The sequence below is a fragment of the Oncorhynchus mykiss genome, chromosome 27, assembly GCF_057628025.1.
Source record: "Oncorhynchus mykiss isolate SJ-2025 chromosome 27, ASM5762802v1, whole genome shotgun sequence".
NCBI lineage: Eukaryota > Metazoa > Chordata > Actinopteri > Salmoniformes > Salmonidae > Oncorhynchus > Oncorhynchus mykiss.
Window position 1 is genome coordinate 41461398 of NC_143048.1, and position 18887 is coordinate 41480284.

An 18887-nucleotide genomic window follows, 5' to 3' on the forward strand; every position below is an offset into this window, starting at 1 on the left:
GTGAGACAGGGTCAGACACGGTGAGACACGGTGAGACAGGGTGAGACGCGGTGAGACAGGGTGAGACACGGTGAGACACGGTGAGACAGGGTGAGACAGGGTGAGACAGGGTGAGACACGGTGAGACAGGGTCAGACATGGTGAGACAGTGTGAGACAGGGTGAGACACGGTGACACAGGGTCAGACAGGGTGAGACAGGGTCAGACAGGGTGAGACAGGGTGAGACAAGGTGAGACAGGGTGAGACACGGTGAGACACGGTGAGACAGGGTGAGAGGGTCAGACAGGGTGAGACAGGGTGAGACAGGGTGAGACAAGGTGAGACATGGTGAGACAGGGTCAGACAGGGTGAGACAAGGTGAGACAGGGTGAGACAAGGTGAGACAGTGTAAGACACGGTGAGACACAATGAGACAGGGTGAGAGGGTCAGACAGGGTGAGACAGGGTCAGACAGGGTGAGACAGGGTGAGACAAGGTGAGACACGATGAGACAGGGTGAGACAAGGTGAGACACGGTGAGACACGATGAGACACGATGAGACAGGGTGAGAGGGTCATACAGGGTGAGACAGGGTGAGACAGGGTCAGACAGGGTGAGACAGGATGAGACAGGGTGAGAGGGTCAGACAGGGTGATGTGGGTGCCTGTGTGTTCTTACCTTCAATAATGTGTTTCCTTGAAAGGCCTCTCTCAGTCTCTGCTCTGTGGACACAGACAGAGACACAGACAGAGACAGGAGAGAAAAACTACACATTAAAATCTGTTTCTCAACTCACTGCTGGTAGTCAACTTACATGGCCCTACTGCTGTGTCCTTATCAGTGCTTTCCCGCTTGTGTGTGTGCGTGAGTGTGTTTCATGTACAGTAAGTGTGTGCGAGTGTGTGTTCAGAGTCTTCAACTACAATCCTCTCCTCCTGCAGAAGGACGGAGACTATCAATATTCATGAAGGATGAACGAGGGAAGAAATAATGTACACCTTTATCCTTATCACTAATCCCAGCATGCATCAAGGAGCTGTGACTCCCAGCATGCGTTATGGAGCTGTGACTCCCAGCATGCATCAAGGAGCTGTGACTCCCAGCATGCGTTATGGAGCTGTGACTCCCAGCATGCATCAAGGAGCTGTGACTCCCAGCATGCGTCACGGAGCTGTGACTCCCAGCATGCGTCATGGAGCTGTGACTCCCAGCATGCGGCATGGAGCTGTGACTCCCAGCATGCATCAAGGAGCTGTGACTCCCAGCATGAGTCATGGAGCTGTGACTCCCAGAATGCATTGGGAAGCTGTGACTCCCAGCATGCGTCACGGAGTTGTGACTCCCAGCATGCGTTATGGAGCTGTGACTCCCAGCATGTATCAAGGAGCTGTGACTCCCAGCATGCGTTATGGAGCTGTGACTCCCAGCATGCATCAAGGAGCTGTGACTCCCAGCATGTGTCACGGAGCTGTGACTTCCAGCATGCGTCATGGAGCTGTGACTCCCAGCATGCGTCATGGAGCTGTGACTCCCAGCATGCATCAAGGAGCTGTGACTCCCAGCATGCGTCACGGAGCTGTGACTCCCAGCGTGCATCATGGAGCTGTGACTCCCAGCATGCATCAAGGAGCTGTGACTCCCAGCATGCGTCACGAAGCTGTGACTCCCAGCATGCGTCATGGAGCTGTGACTCCCAGCATGCATCAAGGAGCTGTGACTCCCAGCATGAGTCATGGAGCTGTGACTCCCAGAATACATTGGGAAGCTGTGACTCCCAGCATGCGTCACGGAGTTGTGACTCCCAGCATGCGTTATGGAGCTGTGACTCCCAGCATGTATCAAGGAGCTGTGACTCCCAGCATGCGTTATGGAGCTGTGACTCCCAGCATGCATCAAGGAGCTGTGACTCCCAGCATGCGTCACGGAGCTGTGACTCCCAGCATGCGTCATGGAGCTGTGACTCCCAGCATGCGTCATGGAGCTGTGACTCCCAGCATGAGTCATGGAGCTGTGACTCCCAGAATGCATCATGGAGCTGTGACTCCAAGCATGCATCATGGAGCTGTGACTGCCACCATGCATCATGGAGCTGTGACTGCCACCACACATCATGGAGCTGTGACTGCCACCACGCATCATTAAGCTGAGAGGCTATATAAAACCTCTGTAGCTTTGTGTAGCTTTGTGTGTGTGTGTGTGTACGGTGTGTACGTGTGTGTGTGTGTGTGTGTGTGTGTGTGTGTGTGTGTGTGTGTGTGTGTGTGTGTGTGTGTGTGTGTGTGTGTGTGTGTGTGTGTGTGTGTGTGTGATCAGACAACGTATTTTCCCCCTGGTCAGCAGAGCAGGAATGTATGACATTGAAGAGGTACAGAGGCAGAGCAGTAAACAGCTGAGCTCTGCCTTATGAGACACAAGTGAGACTTTTTCAACAGGAACTTACTTTCCTCCCCAGTACAGCTTGGTAGTGATGACCAGACTTGATCGTCTATAGATAGATAGAGAGAGAGAGAGAGAGAGAGAAGGAGAAAGGGAGCTGTTTTATTGGCATTAAAAACACTGCGGCAATATTGCCAAAGCAACAATTTATACAATATACATTGAAATAAAATAATAAATGACTATAATATAAAATGGTAGAAATGTATGAATATAAATGGCTGAAAATGAAACTATAACTAACTTATAGCTAACTGACTGTCATCTTCACCATTACATCAGTACTACAACTACCATCATCATTACTACGACTGCCACCACCACCATCGTCTCTAAACTGCCATCATTACCATCACCCCTACCACTACTATTTAGTATATTAATCACAAGAATACTACTACTACTACTACTAATAACAATACTACCACTACTACTACTAATAAGAATACTACTACTACTACTACTACTACTACAAATAATTATAATAATAATAACACTACTACTACTACTAATAACACTACTACTACTACTAATAACAATACTACTACTACTACTACTACTACAAATAATAATAATAATAATAACAATACTACTACTACTACTACTACTACAAATAATAATAATAATAATAACAATACTACTACTACTACTACTAATAACAACACTACTACTACTACTACAAATAATAATAATAATAATAACAATACTACTACTACTACTACTACTACTACTACTACAAATAATTATGAGAATAATAATAACACTACTACTACTACTACTAATAACACTACTACTACTACTAATAACAATAATACTACTTCTACTACTACTACAAATAATAATAATAATAATAACAATACTACTACTGCCAATAATAATATTACTATTACTACTTATAATAACAATACTGCTACTACTACTACTACTACTACTAATAATAATAATAATAATAATTCTACTACTACTACAAATAATAATAATAACAACAATACTACTACTACTACTACTACTACTACTACTACTAATAATAATAATAATAATAATAACACTACTGCTACTAATAATAACAATACTACCAATACTACTACTACTACTAATAACAATACTACTACTCCTCCTACTACTACTACTACTAATAATAATAACAATACTACTACTACTAATAATAATAACAATTCTACTACTACTACTACTACTAATAATAATAACAACACTACTACTACTACTACTAATAATACCAATACTACTACTCCTACTACTACTAATACTACTACTACGACTACTACTACTACTACTACCACCACCATCACCATCATTAAACTGCTATCATTACCATCACACCTACCACTACTATTTGGAATATTAATCACAACAATACTACTACTACTACTACTACTACTACTACTTATAACAATACTACTACTACTACTACTAATAATAATAATAATAACACTTCTACTACCACTACTAACAACAATAATAATAATAACAATACTGCTACTACTACTAATAATAACACTACTACTACTAATGATAACACTACTACTACTACTAATAATAACACTACTACTACTAATAATAATAATAACACTACTACTACTAATAGTAATAATAATAATAATAACACTACTACTACTACTAATAATAACACTACTACTACTACTACTACTACTACTAATAATAATAACACTACTACTACTACTAATAATAACACTACTACTAATAATAATAACAACACTACTACTACTACTACTACTACTAATAATAACACTACTACTACTACTACTACTACTAATAATAATAATAACACTACTACTACTACCAATAATAACACTACTACTACTAATAATAACACTACTACTACTACTAACAATAATAATAATAATAATAACACTACTACTACTAAAAATAATAACACTACTACTACTACTACTAATAATAATAATATCAACACTACTACTACTAATAACAATAATAATAATAACAACACTACTACTACTACTACTACTAATAATAATAACAACACTACTACTACTACTACTAATAATAATAATAATAACAACACTACTACTACTACTACTAATAATAATAACAATACTACTACTACTACTACTAATAACACTACTACTACTTCTACTTCTACTACTACTACTACTACTAATAATAATAGCAATGCTACTACTACTACTACTACTACTACTAATAATAATAATAATAACACTACTACTACTAATAATAACAATACTACTACTACTACTACTACTAATAATAATAACACTACTACTACTATTACTAATAATAATAATAACACTACTACTACTTCTACTACTACTAATAATAATAACAATACTACTACTACTACTACTACTACTAATAATAATAATAATAACTCTACTACTACTAATAATAACAATACTACTACTACTACTACTACTACTACTACTACTACTAATAACACTACTACTACTACTAATAATAATAATAATAACACTACTACTACTAATAATAACAATACGACTACTACTACTACTACTAATAATAATAACACTACTACTACTATTACTAATAATAATAATAACACTACTACTACTTCTACTACTAATAATAATAATAACAATACTACTACTACTACTACTAATAATAATAATAATAACACTACTACTACTAATAATAACAATACTACTACTACTACTACTACTACTACTAATAACACTATTACTACTACTACTACTAATAATAATAATAATAATAATAACACTACTACTACTAATAATAACAATACTACTACTACTACTACTAATAATAATACTAACACTACTACTACTATTACTAATAATAATAATAACACTACTACTACTTCTACTACTACTAATAATAACAACACTACTACTACTACTACTAATAATAATATTAATACCAATACTACTACTACTACTAATAATAATAATAACAATACTACTACTACTACTAATAATAACACTACTACTACTTCTACTTCTACTACTACTACTAATAATAACACCACTACTACTACTACTACTACTACTACTAATAACAATACTACTACTACTACTAATAATAACAATACTACTACTACTACTAATAATAATAATAACACTACTACTACCACTACTACTAATAATAACAATACTACTACTACCACTAATAATAACAATACTACTACTACTACTACTACTAATAATACTTCTACTGCTACTACTAATAATAACTATACTACTACTACTACTAATAATAATAATAACACTACTACTACTACTACTACTACTAATAATAATAATAATAACACTACTACTACTACTACTAATAATAATAATAATAACAACACTACTACTACTTCTACTACTTCTACTACTACTAATACTACTACTACTACTACTACTACTACTAATAATAATAATAATAATAATAACACTACTACTACTTCTACTACTACTACTACTACTAATAATACTACTACTAGTACTACTACTACTACTACTACTACTACTACTAATAATAATAATAACACTACTACTACTAATAATAATACCACTACTACTACTACTACTAATAATAATAATAACACTACTACTACTTCTACTTCTACTTCTACTACTAATAAAAAGTAAGTTACTGTTTTACTATGCAGATGTTATTATACAGTTTCCCTCAGGCTATGGCAGGAAATTACATATTTGAAAGCAAGAGGAGCCATTGCTCCTTTGCCCATAGTTTTTCCTCTGGGTTTAATAAGTAAAAATGTTGAATAAATCTAGTTATTTCTGTGAATAATGAATCTATTGGTAATGTAGATGAGTTTACATTGAACCTCCTGCTGTCCTACAATTTGTACTGCCAGGGAGGAATGTGTATTCACCCGTTCCATTACATAATGATGTAACAATTCAACAACGAGTGGGAACAAACTGCAGTGACAGAACAGCTAGGACACGTCAATAAGACAAGGAGATACTGAGACACACACAGACACAGACACAGACACAGACACAGACACAGACACACACTCACACTCACACTCACACTCACACTCACACTCACACTCACACACACACACACACACACACACACACACACACACACACACAAACAGTAACATACCTCCAGCATTTCTTCTTGATGATGTTACCCAATATGACTTCAGCTCTGGAAAGCAATGCCTGTCATTATACTGTACACTACATAGACGACCATCACTTTCTATAAGGGATGGATCGACATTTACAGAATGGGTACCAGGACCAAAATAGGGGAGGGTCATGCTTTTTCAATTTCAGTCAAATTTCTGCGTTGCCATGCAATACTTACAGGCCAAACAGTTTGTAAAACTGCATATCTAAGGCCCTGGTCTGTCCATAACATGAGGGTAAACAGGAGACATATTCTCTGCTCTGCACTGTTTTAATTGTTATTTTGGGTACAGGGGAGGGTCACTTTGTTTATTTTTTTTTAAGCGTTCAGTGAGGGTTTAGGTAAGAAATATTTTGCTGAAGGGAGGGCCATCCATTTTTATTGCAGAGAGGTCTGATTGTACCCATGTAACCCTTATAATAGATAATGTTCACTCCCTTCCATTAAAAATAAAACATATAAAGAGGTTTATTATATCCTGACTCACTTTCCAGCAGCGTACACCTCCGCTGTGTCAAACAGGTTGACTCCACTCTCATACGCCATGGTCATCAGTTGCTCAGCCACCTGGGAAAACACACAGAGGTCAAAGATGTCACACTCAACACACACAGACACACATCCTCATCATCGTCATCCTCGTCTTCTTCATTCTCATCCTTATCATCATCCCCATCATCACATATCAGGTGTGTAGGAACCAGAGGTCAGCAGCCAGGATTTAACCCACCTATCTAAGAACAGCAAAATGCTTTTTTTGGTGAAAAACCTTCTTTATGTCTGAGCTCTGGCTCTGCTCCTCCTCTCAGTTCCCCTCTCTGCCATCTCTCTTCCAGGGTACTATAGATAGTGTTTCTAGTCTGGTTCTATAGCTGTCCCTATAGAGAGCTGAGCTGTTCCTCTCTCTAGTGTGTTTCAGTGTGTCAGTGCAGCAGGCTGAGGCAGTAGACTTTACAATGATTCACCCAGACTGCAGATCATACATCAACATGCTGAATTGTTCCCAGATTCAATTCCCTTTATTGCAATGGGGCTGTAAGTGAATTTTCTTAAATTTCCCTTTGTGGCGGTGTGTCAGCAAGGGTGTATCTGTCTCTTTGTGAGACTGGGAGTGTGAGTGTCTGTGTGTGTCTAACCCTCTCCCTATTTGAGTCGGAGAGGATTTTGGAGGCCTTGCTACTAACAGAGCTAAACCAATGTCCTCCCCTCTGCTGAGGATCTGTCTATCAACTCTCCTAAAATTATCTTTGCCACTGCAGCTAGAAATTAAGCAGGGATCCAAACCCTGGTGTGTGCATGCGTGCATGTGTACGTGCGCACGCACGCGAGTGTGTGTTTGTGTGTGTGTGTGTGTGTTTGTGCGCGACAGGATGAGAAGAGAGAAAGAAAGAGAGGAAAATAACTGAAACACTGAATGGCTGGTGACAACACTCTGACAATCAGAAAGTAGTTGTGATGAAGGGAACTAGAGTAGGGACAATAGATTTAAATGAAAGACTGATTGATGGATGACTGACAGAGAGAGAGAGAAAGAAAGAGACAGAGAGAGAAAGAGAGACAGAGAGAGACAAAGAGAGAGAGAGAAAGAGGGAGAGATAAAGAGAGAGTGGCAGAGAGAGAGAGAGAGAGAGAGAGAGAGAGAGAGAGAGAGAGAGAGAGAGATATGTACAGACTCAGTGAGCATAGCCTTGCAGACATGGATCTCAAGAGAAGACAGGCTATGTGCACACTGCCCACAAAATGAGGTGGAAACTGAGCTGCATTTCTGTAGTGAGCCTGTAGCTCAGCCCCAGAGGCAAGGATATGCATATTCTTGGTATCATTTGAATGGAAACATTCTGAAGTTTGTGGAAATGTTAATTGAATGTAGGAGAATATAACACGGTAGATCTGATGGAAGAAAAGAGAAAGAAAGAGCATACGTTTTCTGTTTTTTATTGTTGTAGCATCATCTTTCACATGTACTAGAGTTTCAGACTGATAACTTCAGGAATGGGTGAGCTACATGACATTTAGCATGAAGTCACCCAGGTGTCCCACATAAGTTGCCCAAATGTGGCCGAATTGGTGAAATGACCTATAACTATATACAACAGTGCAAATAACTATATACAACATATCAAAAAGCAATTCTAACACACAAAAAAATGTATAAAAATGTTTTTAAAAACATTAGAAAAAAAACACAAAAAAACAGGGGTAGACCGTTTGGAAGTCCTCTACACAATATTTTGCTGCCTGTGCCATGTCCCATAGCAGTCCCTTTCTGATGTAAAGCAGAGGCAAACTGAACAACTGGTGCAGGTGATGGGGAACACACAGACGCCTCCATGCTTTGCCCTTTTGGCCCTGAGGCACAGTAATGCCTGCAGTAATGAACTGTGGCATATGAACACCACTGGAGGCAGGAGTAGAGCTGGCAGAGGTAGAGGGGGCAGAATGTGATGCGGTGGACGTTTTGCTATAGCCAGCAAGCTCCCGGATGAGCAGCTCCCTGAAGGCTAGCTGTGAGATGGGGGGCTGTCCACAGCTCTTCGCCATTTCCTTCTGCAGGATGAAGGAATTCACCACAGCAATGTCAATGAAATGGTAAAACAATGTCTTGTACCATTTCTTTGTATTATGTAGAACATTGTAGTACCCTATCAGTGCGTCTGATAGGTCTACACCTCCCATGCTCTTTTTGTAGTCCTTGATGGCTGCAGGAATGGAGACATTTTTGGTGGTCCATGCCCCAGTAGCGTCCTTCACACGCCTGACGACGTGATCGCCACTGAAGGACTTGTGGATAGTGGAGCACATCACCACCTCTCTGGTATCCATCCACTTCACAAACAGCAGGCCATCTTCACGGACCCATCGCATGATACCCCGCTCAGCCCGCTTAGGCATGTCATTTACCTTGGTCTTCGGAAAGCCCCCTCTGTTGGTCCGAATGGTGCCACAAGCCCACACCTCCAGCTTCCTCAAGTCTGCAAACAGGGTAGGGCTTGTGTAAAAGTTGTCCACAAATAGTTTGTAGCCCTTCCCCAGCAGTTGAAGACCCAATAACTCCATTACAGTCATAGCTAAGTCCTTTACCAGTCGCACAAGTGCTCTTCCCCTCATAGACAAAAAAATTGCATGTGTATGCACACACAGAATCAGCCAAAACAAACAGCTTGTAACCCCATTTAGTTGGTTTGTTACACATGTATTGTTTTAGCCCAATTCTGGCCTTTGAGGCTACCATCCTCTCATCTATGGACAAGTTCTGGGCGGGCTGAAAATGGATCTTGCAGGCCTCAACCAAGCTGGGGTAGAGAGGTTTGACTTTGCAGAGCCTGTCAAACCTTGCGGTGCCTCTGCTCCTGTCATTCTCCTCATCAACTTCTGGGTCACTGATGTGAAGCGCCCGTGAGATATTTAAAAACCTTGTAGAGGACATGACAGTGGGGTGGGAGGGGGGGGGGGTCCAGTAATCCTTTAGGGTTTTTAACTTCACCAGCCCCATGTAAATTACCAGTGAAAAGTAGCAGAAAAGGTCTGACATGCCTCTTTATTTCCTGCTTGCTTACTAGCCCCATACTTACACACCAGGGAATCAACAACTACCGGGGTGAAAAACAGTTGAAAAAGTTGCATGGGGCTGTATTTTGAGGTCATGTCCAGCTGAGGTCCTGGTTGCCTTTTTGGTCGGAATATTGGAGGACGTGGCTCCACATCCTCCTCCAGCACAGAGTGCCATTGCCCCTCTATACCTCTCTGCCAGCAGGTTCCACACTTCCCTTCCTCCGCTTCTTTGTTACTGTCTTCACACCTCTAGATAGCCGGGCGGGGGTAGGTGTGGAGCCGGAGACAGCAGGAGTCCAGCTGGTTGAACCTGCTTCAGTGGGGGATGGGCACCTTGGAACCGGGGCCTCCCAGTCAGAGTCGCTATCACTGTGAAAGAAAACATAAAAAATATTTGTATTGTATGAGCCTTTTATCATCACATAAAATAAACAGATATGTATTGTATAGAGCAGAGAGAACAGTCACTAAGGTGAAGTGCTGTTCCATTCAACTCCGGCCATTGTTGTGGACCTGCCCTCCCCTGAACATATGGCTATTTCATATGGAAATGGTGAGGAGTAGCAGACGCAGGGGCCATGTGTGTGTTTGCTGTTCTACTCCATTCCATTTGAATAAAAAAATTGAAAATATATATATCTGACATGGAAAATATATATATCTGACATGGAACACATCTCACACACACACACACACACACACACACACACACACACACACACACACACACACACACACACACACACACACACACACACACACACACACACACACACACACACACACTCTCTATAGCCAATGTGTACTTTACACATTTCATCACACATTTCATTGCAAATTGCATTTTTTTTTTGTATATTTAAATATATTTATATTTCATAAAACGGCATTAGCACTTACCAGTCCAGAAGTACGTCCTGTTCTTGTAGAAACAGCTCCTCAATGTTTGAATCATAACTGTGTTCACTCAAAAATTCCTCAAACTAAAAATCTGTCTATTCTATAATCTGGTGCAAATCTGTATACTTAGACTTAGACTTCACTTTTCCTGATTTATTCGCCATGATGTCTTCAATGAAATCATTGAAAAAACACTTTCAAAAATACTGCTTCCAATATACTACTTTCCCAAACACTGCTGTGCGTAACAAGCGTGACTGCAACGAATCAGCAGGCAATGGCGAGAATGGAGTTCGTTACACGTGCGTTTACAAACAAGGAATGGTGGTCCAACCCAAAACCATTACATACTGGCGTTTACCTCAGCTCATTGGCTATCTACCCAGCTAGATTTCAAGAAGTTCAGTGGTCATTGGGCAGAAATACAGTCAATCAACGAAGCTTCGCTAAAATTATTGGTGCGCAATGAAGTCATTGCTCGTTGTCTTCAAATCAGTTCACTTCGGTCAATACTCCCCGCAAAAAAAAACAATCAAGTTTGGCTGTGTTGCAAGCATCCAGAGGTTTGCACTGAAATCAACTATGACTAGATAAACGATTGTTTACTGTGTGTAATTACGTCGAATGCTCCCTAAAAAGTTGAAAGAGATGAAATTCATGACACAAACGGTTTACAAAATGTTTTGATTTAGGCTATAAAAATGGATTTTATCAAAGAAAACGGCACTTCATTTGAGAGAAATAAGAGCAAGATATCAGAATGTAAGTCATAATTTTACCTTCAGATGTGAATGTGTCATGGCGGAGAATGTTTTTGTTGTTGATCGCTCTTCTCAAACAAAAGCATGGTATTTGTTCTCTGTAATAGCTATCGTAAATCGGAAAACGTTTGATTACCAAGATTCTAATCTTTTGAAGGATGTAAGACACTTGCATTTTCAAGAATGTTTAATGTTAAGACGTTGTATTTTTAGAAAATTTCCTCTGATGTTGATCCCTGTACGGGGATCGCAGCCATAACAGGTCCAATGTATGACCATATTAGAGACACATAATTCCCTCAGATTACACAGACCCACAAAGAATTCAAAAACAAACCCAATTTTGATAAACTCCCATATGTACTGGGTACAATTCCACAGTGTGCCATCACAGCAGCAAGATCCATGACCTGTTGCCACAAGAAAAGGGCAACCAGTGAAGAACAAACACCATTGTAAATACAACCCATTTTTATGCTTATTTATTTTCCCTTGTGTACCCTTAACCATTTGTACATCGTTACAACACTGTGTATACGTAATATGACATTTGTAATGTCTTTATTGTTTTGAAACTTCTGTATGTGTAATGTTTACTGTTCATTTTTATGTTTATTTCACTTTTGTATATTATCTACCTCACTTGCTATGGCAATGTTACAGTTTTTCTCAATTGCTAAAACACTAAAACCCATTGGCTGAACAAAGTTCTCAGTTGCCTGGACTCATTTAGCTAATTATGCAGTCTGTTGTCAATACCTTAAACCATTTCACATGGTAAAACACAATTTGCAGATCTCACTTAGACTTTTCAGCAAAACTCTAAACGCATTCTCATTCTCAAAACACATTCTGCACTCTAATGCACATGTCAGCCATACTGGTAAACACAAGTGGTAACAATCAAATACAAATAGAGAACATATGTCATTGATTGAACACAACCACGTAAAAGTGATTTAACCTGTTTCAAATGATGCGACACAACCAATATAAGCCAGTCCAGAGAGCAAACAGGTTGTTGAAGGTGGGAAGGAGAAAGTCTGAGAATGGATAGAATAAACAATGTGAGAAGACGAGGACGAGTGAGAATGCGAGGTGGGCGACGAGGAGGAAGAGGAGGAGGAGGGCAAGAAAGAGGAAGAGGAGGACGAAGAGGAAGAGGCAGACAAAGAGTGGAAATATCTGATGAAATTCGAGCAACAGTTATAGACCATGTTCTTGCCCATGGACTGACAATAAGGGAAGCAGGACTTAGAGTGCAACCCAATTTGAGCCGATTTTCTGTGTCCACCATAGTAAGGACATTCAGAGAAGAGAACAGGTACAGTATACTACTGTATTTTTGTAATTGCAAATTTACTGTACTACACTATATGCAGCTGTTTCAATAGACATTTGTAAAGTTAACTGTATGTATTGTCGTGTCTTTGGCTATGCCGGATTAAGTGATATGAAATGCTATTCTATAAAATAATTTATCCGTAATTAATATTACCTGATTAAGCTAATCATGTAAATGTAATTAACTAGAGAGTCGGGCACCACTAAATAATATTCATAGAGCTGTTATCTTCCGAATAAACTCTTAAAGACCTAGTAATATTCTACATCAATAGCAGTCAATATTAATCGTCATCTTAATTCAGTCTCATCTGAAAGTTGTAAATTCTTGGTAATCTGCACGAACCCTGGCTAACAAGTTGAACCAGCAATACAAAATCGGGTTTAATTATTTATTTACTAATTATGCAGTCTGTTGTCTTTACCTTAAACCATTTCACATGGTAAAACACAATTTGCAGATCTCACTTAGACTTTTACCCAGAATTACACATACACATAATTAAATCATAACTTTATTACAAATTACGTCATAAAGGAAAATGTCCCTAGCGGGCGGAACAGATATGACAGCTTGTTACACAAAAGAAAAGGGGCTGGGTTTGAGTGAAAGAGCAGGAAGACTGAGGAACAAAGGGTGAAGCTGTGCTATCGTAAATACAGTATCTTATGCATTCTAAATTACCGCCCATTTGGAAAAGGAAAATGCAATAAATATTTACTCTGAGCTGCGCTTCGGTGGGCTGGTGGTAGATGGAAGGCCGTGTTGTCCAACCGAGTCCTTTGTTCTTTTGAAGAATGTCTCTGCTGGTAAATTGAATACGTTGTAGTAACGTCGTTGTGTGGTAGACGGGATACTCTGTCTGTTCCTTCCTAACCCTCGTTTGCAGCGGCTGTTGCTAATTCAACGGCTAGGATGTATCACTTCTGTAGTGAATATAAGTTCAAAGTTCATAACATTCGCAACCAAAGCTCACGCTGATGTTGGCTGCGTTCTGTAGTTATTATCTGAACCATTCTGACATCGAACCGTTGTCGTCACATCTTCGGAACAGGAGGTTATATTGTCGTCAAGGGCTTATATAGGAAGGGAGAGGAGGGCGTGTTTGAAAAGTTTTATAGCCCATGTCCCGTCACAGGGGCGGGCCACTGATTGAGCAGAGCCCTATCTTATGAAAACCCAAATCTCACATTTTAGAAGCTAAAATCACATTTCATCCCATCACAAATAATTTCGTATTCAAACATTTAAATTGAACAACAATACCATTTTAATCTGATAACTCTGATGTGTAGACTTTCCACTGTAGAGTTTATGTCATCTTATCATTGATGAGAATGTCTCAGATGACAACCGAACTGACATCATATTCATTAAGTACCACCGCATATGTTCAATTGGTCGGATTACCAGAATATTGTTCATTTCCCCGCACATTCTGACGTTCCCAGAATCTCTATGTTAACCAAGGGTTTGCAAATGTCACATCTTTAGGGTAGAGAGAGGAAAGAAGGGGGAAGAGGCATTTATGACTGTCATAAACCTACCCCCAAGGCAACATCATGACAGTATTGCTTTGTAACTGCACAATTACTTTTTGTAGAATTGCAAGGCTGCCACATGCAGGTGGAAGGTCAGCTATATTCACTCAGCAGCAAGAGGCCGTTATAGTTGGCATGGTCCTTCAAGATAATGCAATACGACTCAGAGAACTCCAGGAACGAGTGATACAAGACAACACGCACTTCCAGGGAATTGACAGTGTGAGCATTTCCACAATTGACCGTGTCCTCCATCGTAACAGGATGCGAATGAAACAAGTATACAGAGTACCTTTGAGTGCAACTCACCAGGGGTGAAAGAACTGCGAGCTCAGTATGTACAAGTCAGTGTACATTCAGAAACATTTACTGTAATCCAGATTGTCTACAGTACTAACACATACTATTTGAATGACAGAATGACATTACTCTTCAGTACATACAATGTATGTGAATCAGAAGCCTAATTGTACTCTACAGTATAGCACTGTCTCTGTACGACTTACAAAATCCTACATACAGTATATTGTATTTCTACACAGACAATATTTGACTTGGAATCCTTGGACAGACCCTTTGAGTTCATCTAACAAAGAGGAGAAGGAGAGGCCGAAAACATGATTGGACAGCGGGCCATTGTTGAAGTCCCTGGTCAACTAGGTGGCAATGCCACAATCTGTACTGCTATCAGCAACCATGGTGTTCTACATCACCATGTTACACTCGGGCCATATAACACCCAGCACCTTCTAAGATTTATTGCCAATCTAAGACATATTTTATTTGAGCAGCAGGTTCAAGAGCAGCAGGGTCAAGAGCTAAATGAGAATCTCATTCCCACCTATGTGATAGTGTGGGACAATGTCAGTTTCCACCCAGCTGCTCAGGTAAGGGAACGGTTTAACATCAATGGGCAGTTTATGAACTTGTACCTCCCTCCATACTCGCCTTTCCTGAATCCGATTGAGGAGTTTTTCTCCTCTTGGAGATGGAAAGTGTATGATAGACAACCCTACACCAGAGTAAACCTGCTGCAAGCCATGGATTTAGCCTGTGGTGATATAGGTGAGGAATCATGTCAGGGCTGGATACGGCACACAAGAGGCTTCATCCCCCGTTGCCTCAGGAGGGACAATATTGCTTGTGATGTCGACAAAGTGCTCTGGCCTGACCCAGCCCAAAGACAAGAAGAAGCACATTGATCACATGTTTACTCCTTTGATTTTTGTCCCTTTTAGTATTGTGTACTGTAGTACAGTGCATTGTAGGCTGTATACTGTACAACGGACACATTGTATGGCCCTGAACATTGTGCTTTCCATTTATTAACAGTACTGACTGCTCAATATATTTTGACTGGTTGCAGGTTCATATCAACAAAGAACAAGAATTACAGTATCACAGAGACAAAGGACAAGTTTGTGAGATGCAGGGTACAGTGCTGTAAAAATAGGGGTCAAGGAGGAGGAAGAACAAAAAACAAAATTGCAAAGAGCAAAGCAGAGTAGTAATTTCTGATCAATTTTGTTCATCAAAAGACAATGACGGAAAAATATGAATATTTTTTTAGATTAAAAATGTACTTCTCCCTGAGAATTGTATGTTTTGAACAATGTGTTTTCTATTTTTCGGTGTATTGTTCATTGACTGCTTGAGAGTGTATATCATGTTTTCAGGAAATGGGGCGAGGTTTCAGAAATTGTGTTTTAGCAATTGAGAAAAACTGTAACACATGTTTCCCATGCTAATAAAGCCCCTTGAATTGAATTGAGAGACAAAGAGAGAGTGACACAGAGAGAGAGCGAGAGAAAGAGAGAGAGAGCGAGAGAGAGAGAGAGAGAAAGAGAGAGAGACAGAGAGAGACAGAGAGAGAGTGACAGGGCGACAGAGAGAGAGTGACAGGGCGACAGAGAGAGACAGAGAAAAAGAGAGTGACAGAGAGAAAGAGAGAGTGACAGAGAGAGAGACAGAGAGACAGAGAGAGAGAGAGAGAGAGACAGAGAGAGAGAGAGAGAGAGAGAGAGAGACACACAGAGAGAGAGAGAGAGAGAGAGAGAGAGAGACAGACAGAGAGACAGAGAGAGAGTGACAGAGATAGAGACAGAGAGACAGAGAGAGAGAGAGAGAGAGAGAGAGAGAGAGAGAGAGAGAGAGAGAGACAGAGAGAGAGAGAGAGAGAGAGAGAGAGAGACAGAGAGAGAGAGAGAGAGAGAGAGAGAAAGAGACACAGAGAGAGAGAGAGAGAGAGAGAGAGAGAGAGAGAGAGTGAAAGAGAGAGTGAAAGAGAGAGTGACAGAGAGAGAGACAAAGAGAGAGAGAGAGAGTGAGAGAGAGAGGGTCAGATTATGTAATTAGAAAAGCACAACAGCCTTCTTAATCACTTCGATAACTGTCATCTCTCTCCCTCTCCCTCTTTCTCTTCCTCTCCTTCTGCATTATCATTAACATCAGACTCGTATATTTCCTCAGTAAAAACAATGTACCGAGCAAATTTCAAATTGGCTTTTTCCAAATTACCATACAACAGACCACGTATTCACCCTGCACACCCTAACCGACAAACAAACAAACCAAAACAAAGGCAAAGTCTTCTCATGCTTTGTTGATTTCAAAAAAGCTTTTGACTCAATTTGGCTTGAGGGTCTGCTATACAAATTGATGGAAAGTGGTGTTGGGGGAAAAATACAGCATTATAAAATCCATGTACACAAACAACAAGTGTGCGGTTAAAATACACAAAAAACACACATTTCTTTCCACAGGACCAGGGAGGGAGACAGGGATGCAGCTTAAGCCCCACCCTCTGCATATATATCAACTAATTGCCGTGGGCACTAGAACAGTCTGCAGCACCCGGCCTCACCCTACTAGAATCTGAAGTCAAATGTCTACTGTTTGCTGATGATCTGGTTCTTCTGTCCCCAACCAAGGAGTAACTACAGCAGCACCTAGATCTTCTGCACAGATTCTGTCAGACCTGGGCACTGACAGTAAATCTCAGTAAGACAAAAATAATGGTGTTCCAAAAAAGGTCCAGTCGCCAGGACCACAAATACAAATTGCATCTAGACACCTCGAGCACACAAAAAACGATACATACCTCAGCCTAAACAACAGCGCCATAGGTAACTTCCACAAAGCTGTGAACGAGCTGAGAGACAAGGCATGAGGCGCCTTCTATGCCATCAAAAGGAACATAACATTCGACATATCAATTAGGATCTGGCTAAAAATACTTGAAATAGTCATAGAACCCATTGCCCTTTATGGTTGTGAGGTCTGGGGTCCGCTCACCAACCAAGACTTCACAAAATGGGACAAACATCAAATTGAGACTCTGCATGCAGAATTCTGCAAAAAACATCCTCCGTGTACAACATAAAACACCAAATAATGCATGCAGAGCAGAATGAGGCCGATACACGCTAATGATCAAAATCCAGAAAAGAGACGATAAATTCTACAACCACCTAAAAAGGAAGATATTCCCAAACCTTCTATAACAAAGCCATCACCTACAGAGAGATGCACCTGGAGAAGTGTCCCCTAAGCAAGCTGGTCCTGGGGCTCTGTTCACAAACACAAATAGACTACACAGAGCCCCCTGCTCGACAACAGGTGCTGTGTGTGTTCGTATACTCTGAAGGTGATGAGGTGTTGGAGCTGCTGTGAGACTTTCCTACTACACCACTCAAAACAATTTTAAATCACACAAGTTTTTCCTGTGTTTGTGTGTTGTGTGTGTAATCTGACCAACTCTTCTAAATATGATACTCATTCAAAATGGCTGCCTGTATTTCTTTATATTTTTATTTGACCTTTTTTTAAAACTAGGCAAGACTGTATTTATTTATATTTATTTATATATAAATGTCAACCTGGGTATCTCTCAAACTACTAGCCTATTTTGATTATACATCTGACTACTTGACCCTACCATTCACTGCCCCATCTAGATGGAACCCAAACAACAGACAATATCAGTACCAATTCGGAAAATAATCAAAACCAACACACTAATGATCAGAGACTCCCATACCTCATCAAAACCAACACACTGATGATCAGAGACTCCCATACCTCTACCATAACCTCATCAAAACCAACACACTAATGATCAGAGACTCCCATACCTCCACCATAACCTCATCAAAACCAACACACTGATGATCAGAGACTCCCATACCTCTACCATAACCTCATCAAAACCAACACACTAATG

At 40.1% G+C, this 18887-nt stretch overlaps 1 protein-coding gene across 2 annotated transcripts in view; it reads right to left on the reverse strand.

The window, feature by feature from the left end:
• LOC110508036 (voltage-gated potassium channel subunit beta-1) overlaps window positions 1–18887 on the reverse strand; it is a 303976-nt gene that overhangs the window by 30923 nt on the left and 254166 nt on the right. For both annotated transcript variants that reach the window (XM_036964964.2, XM_036964965.2), the window contains exons 4-7: window positions 7054–7133; window positions 6537–6581; window positions 2422–2466; window positions 660–703 (exon numbers count right to left, since the gene is read on the reverse strand). In XM_036964964.2, coding sequence (XP_036820859.1) covers window positions 660–703; window positions 2422–2466; window positions 6537–6581; window positions 7054–7133 — 214 coding nt within the window. The remainder of the gene's footprint in view (window positions 1–659; window positions 704–2421; window positions 2467–6536; window positions 6582–7053; window positions 7134–18887) is intronic.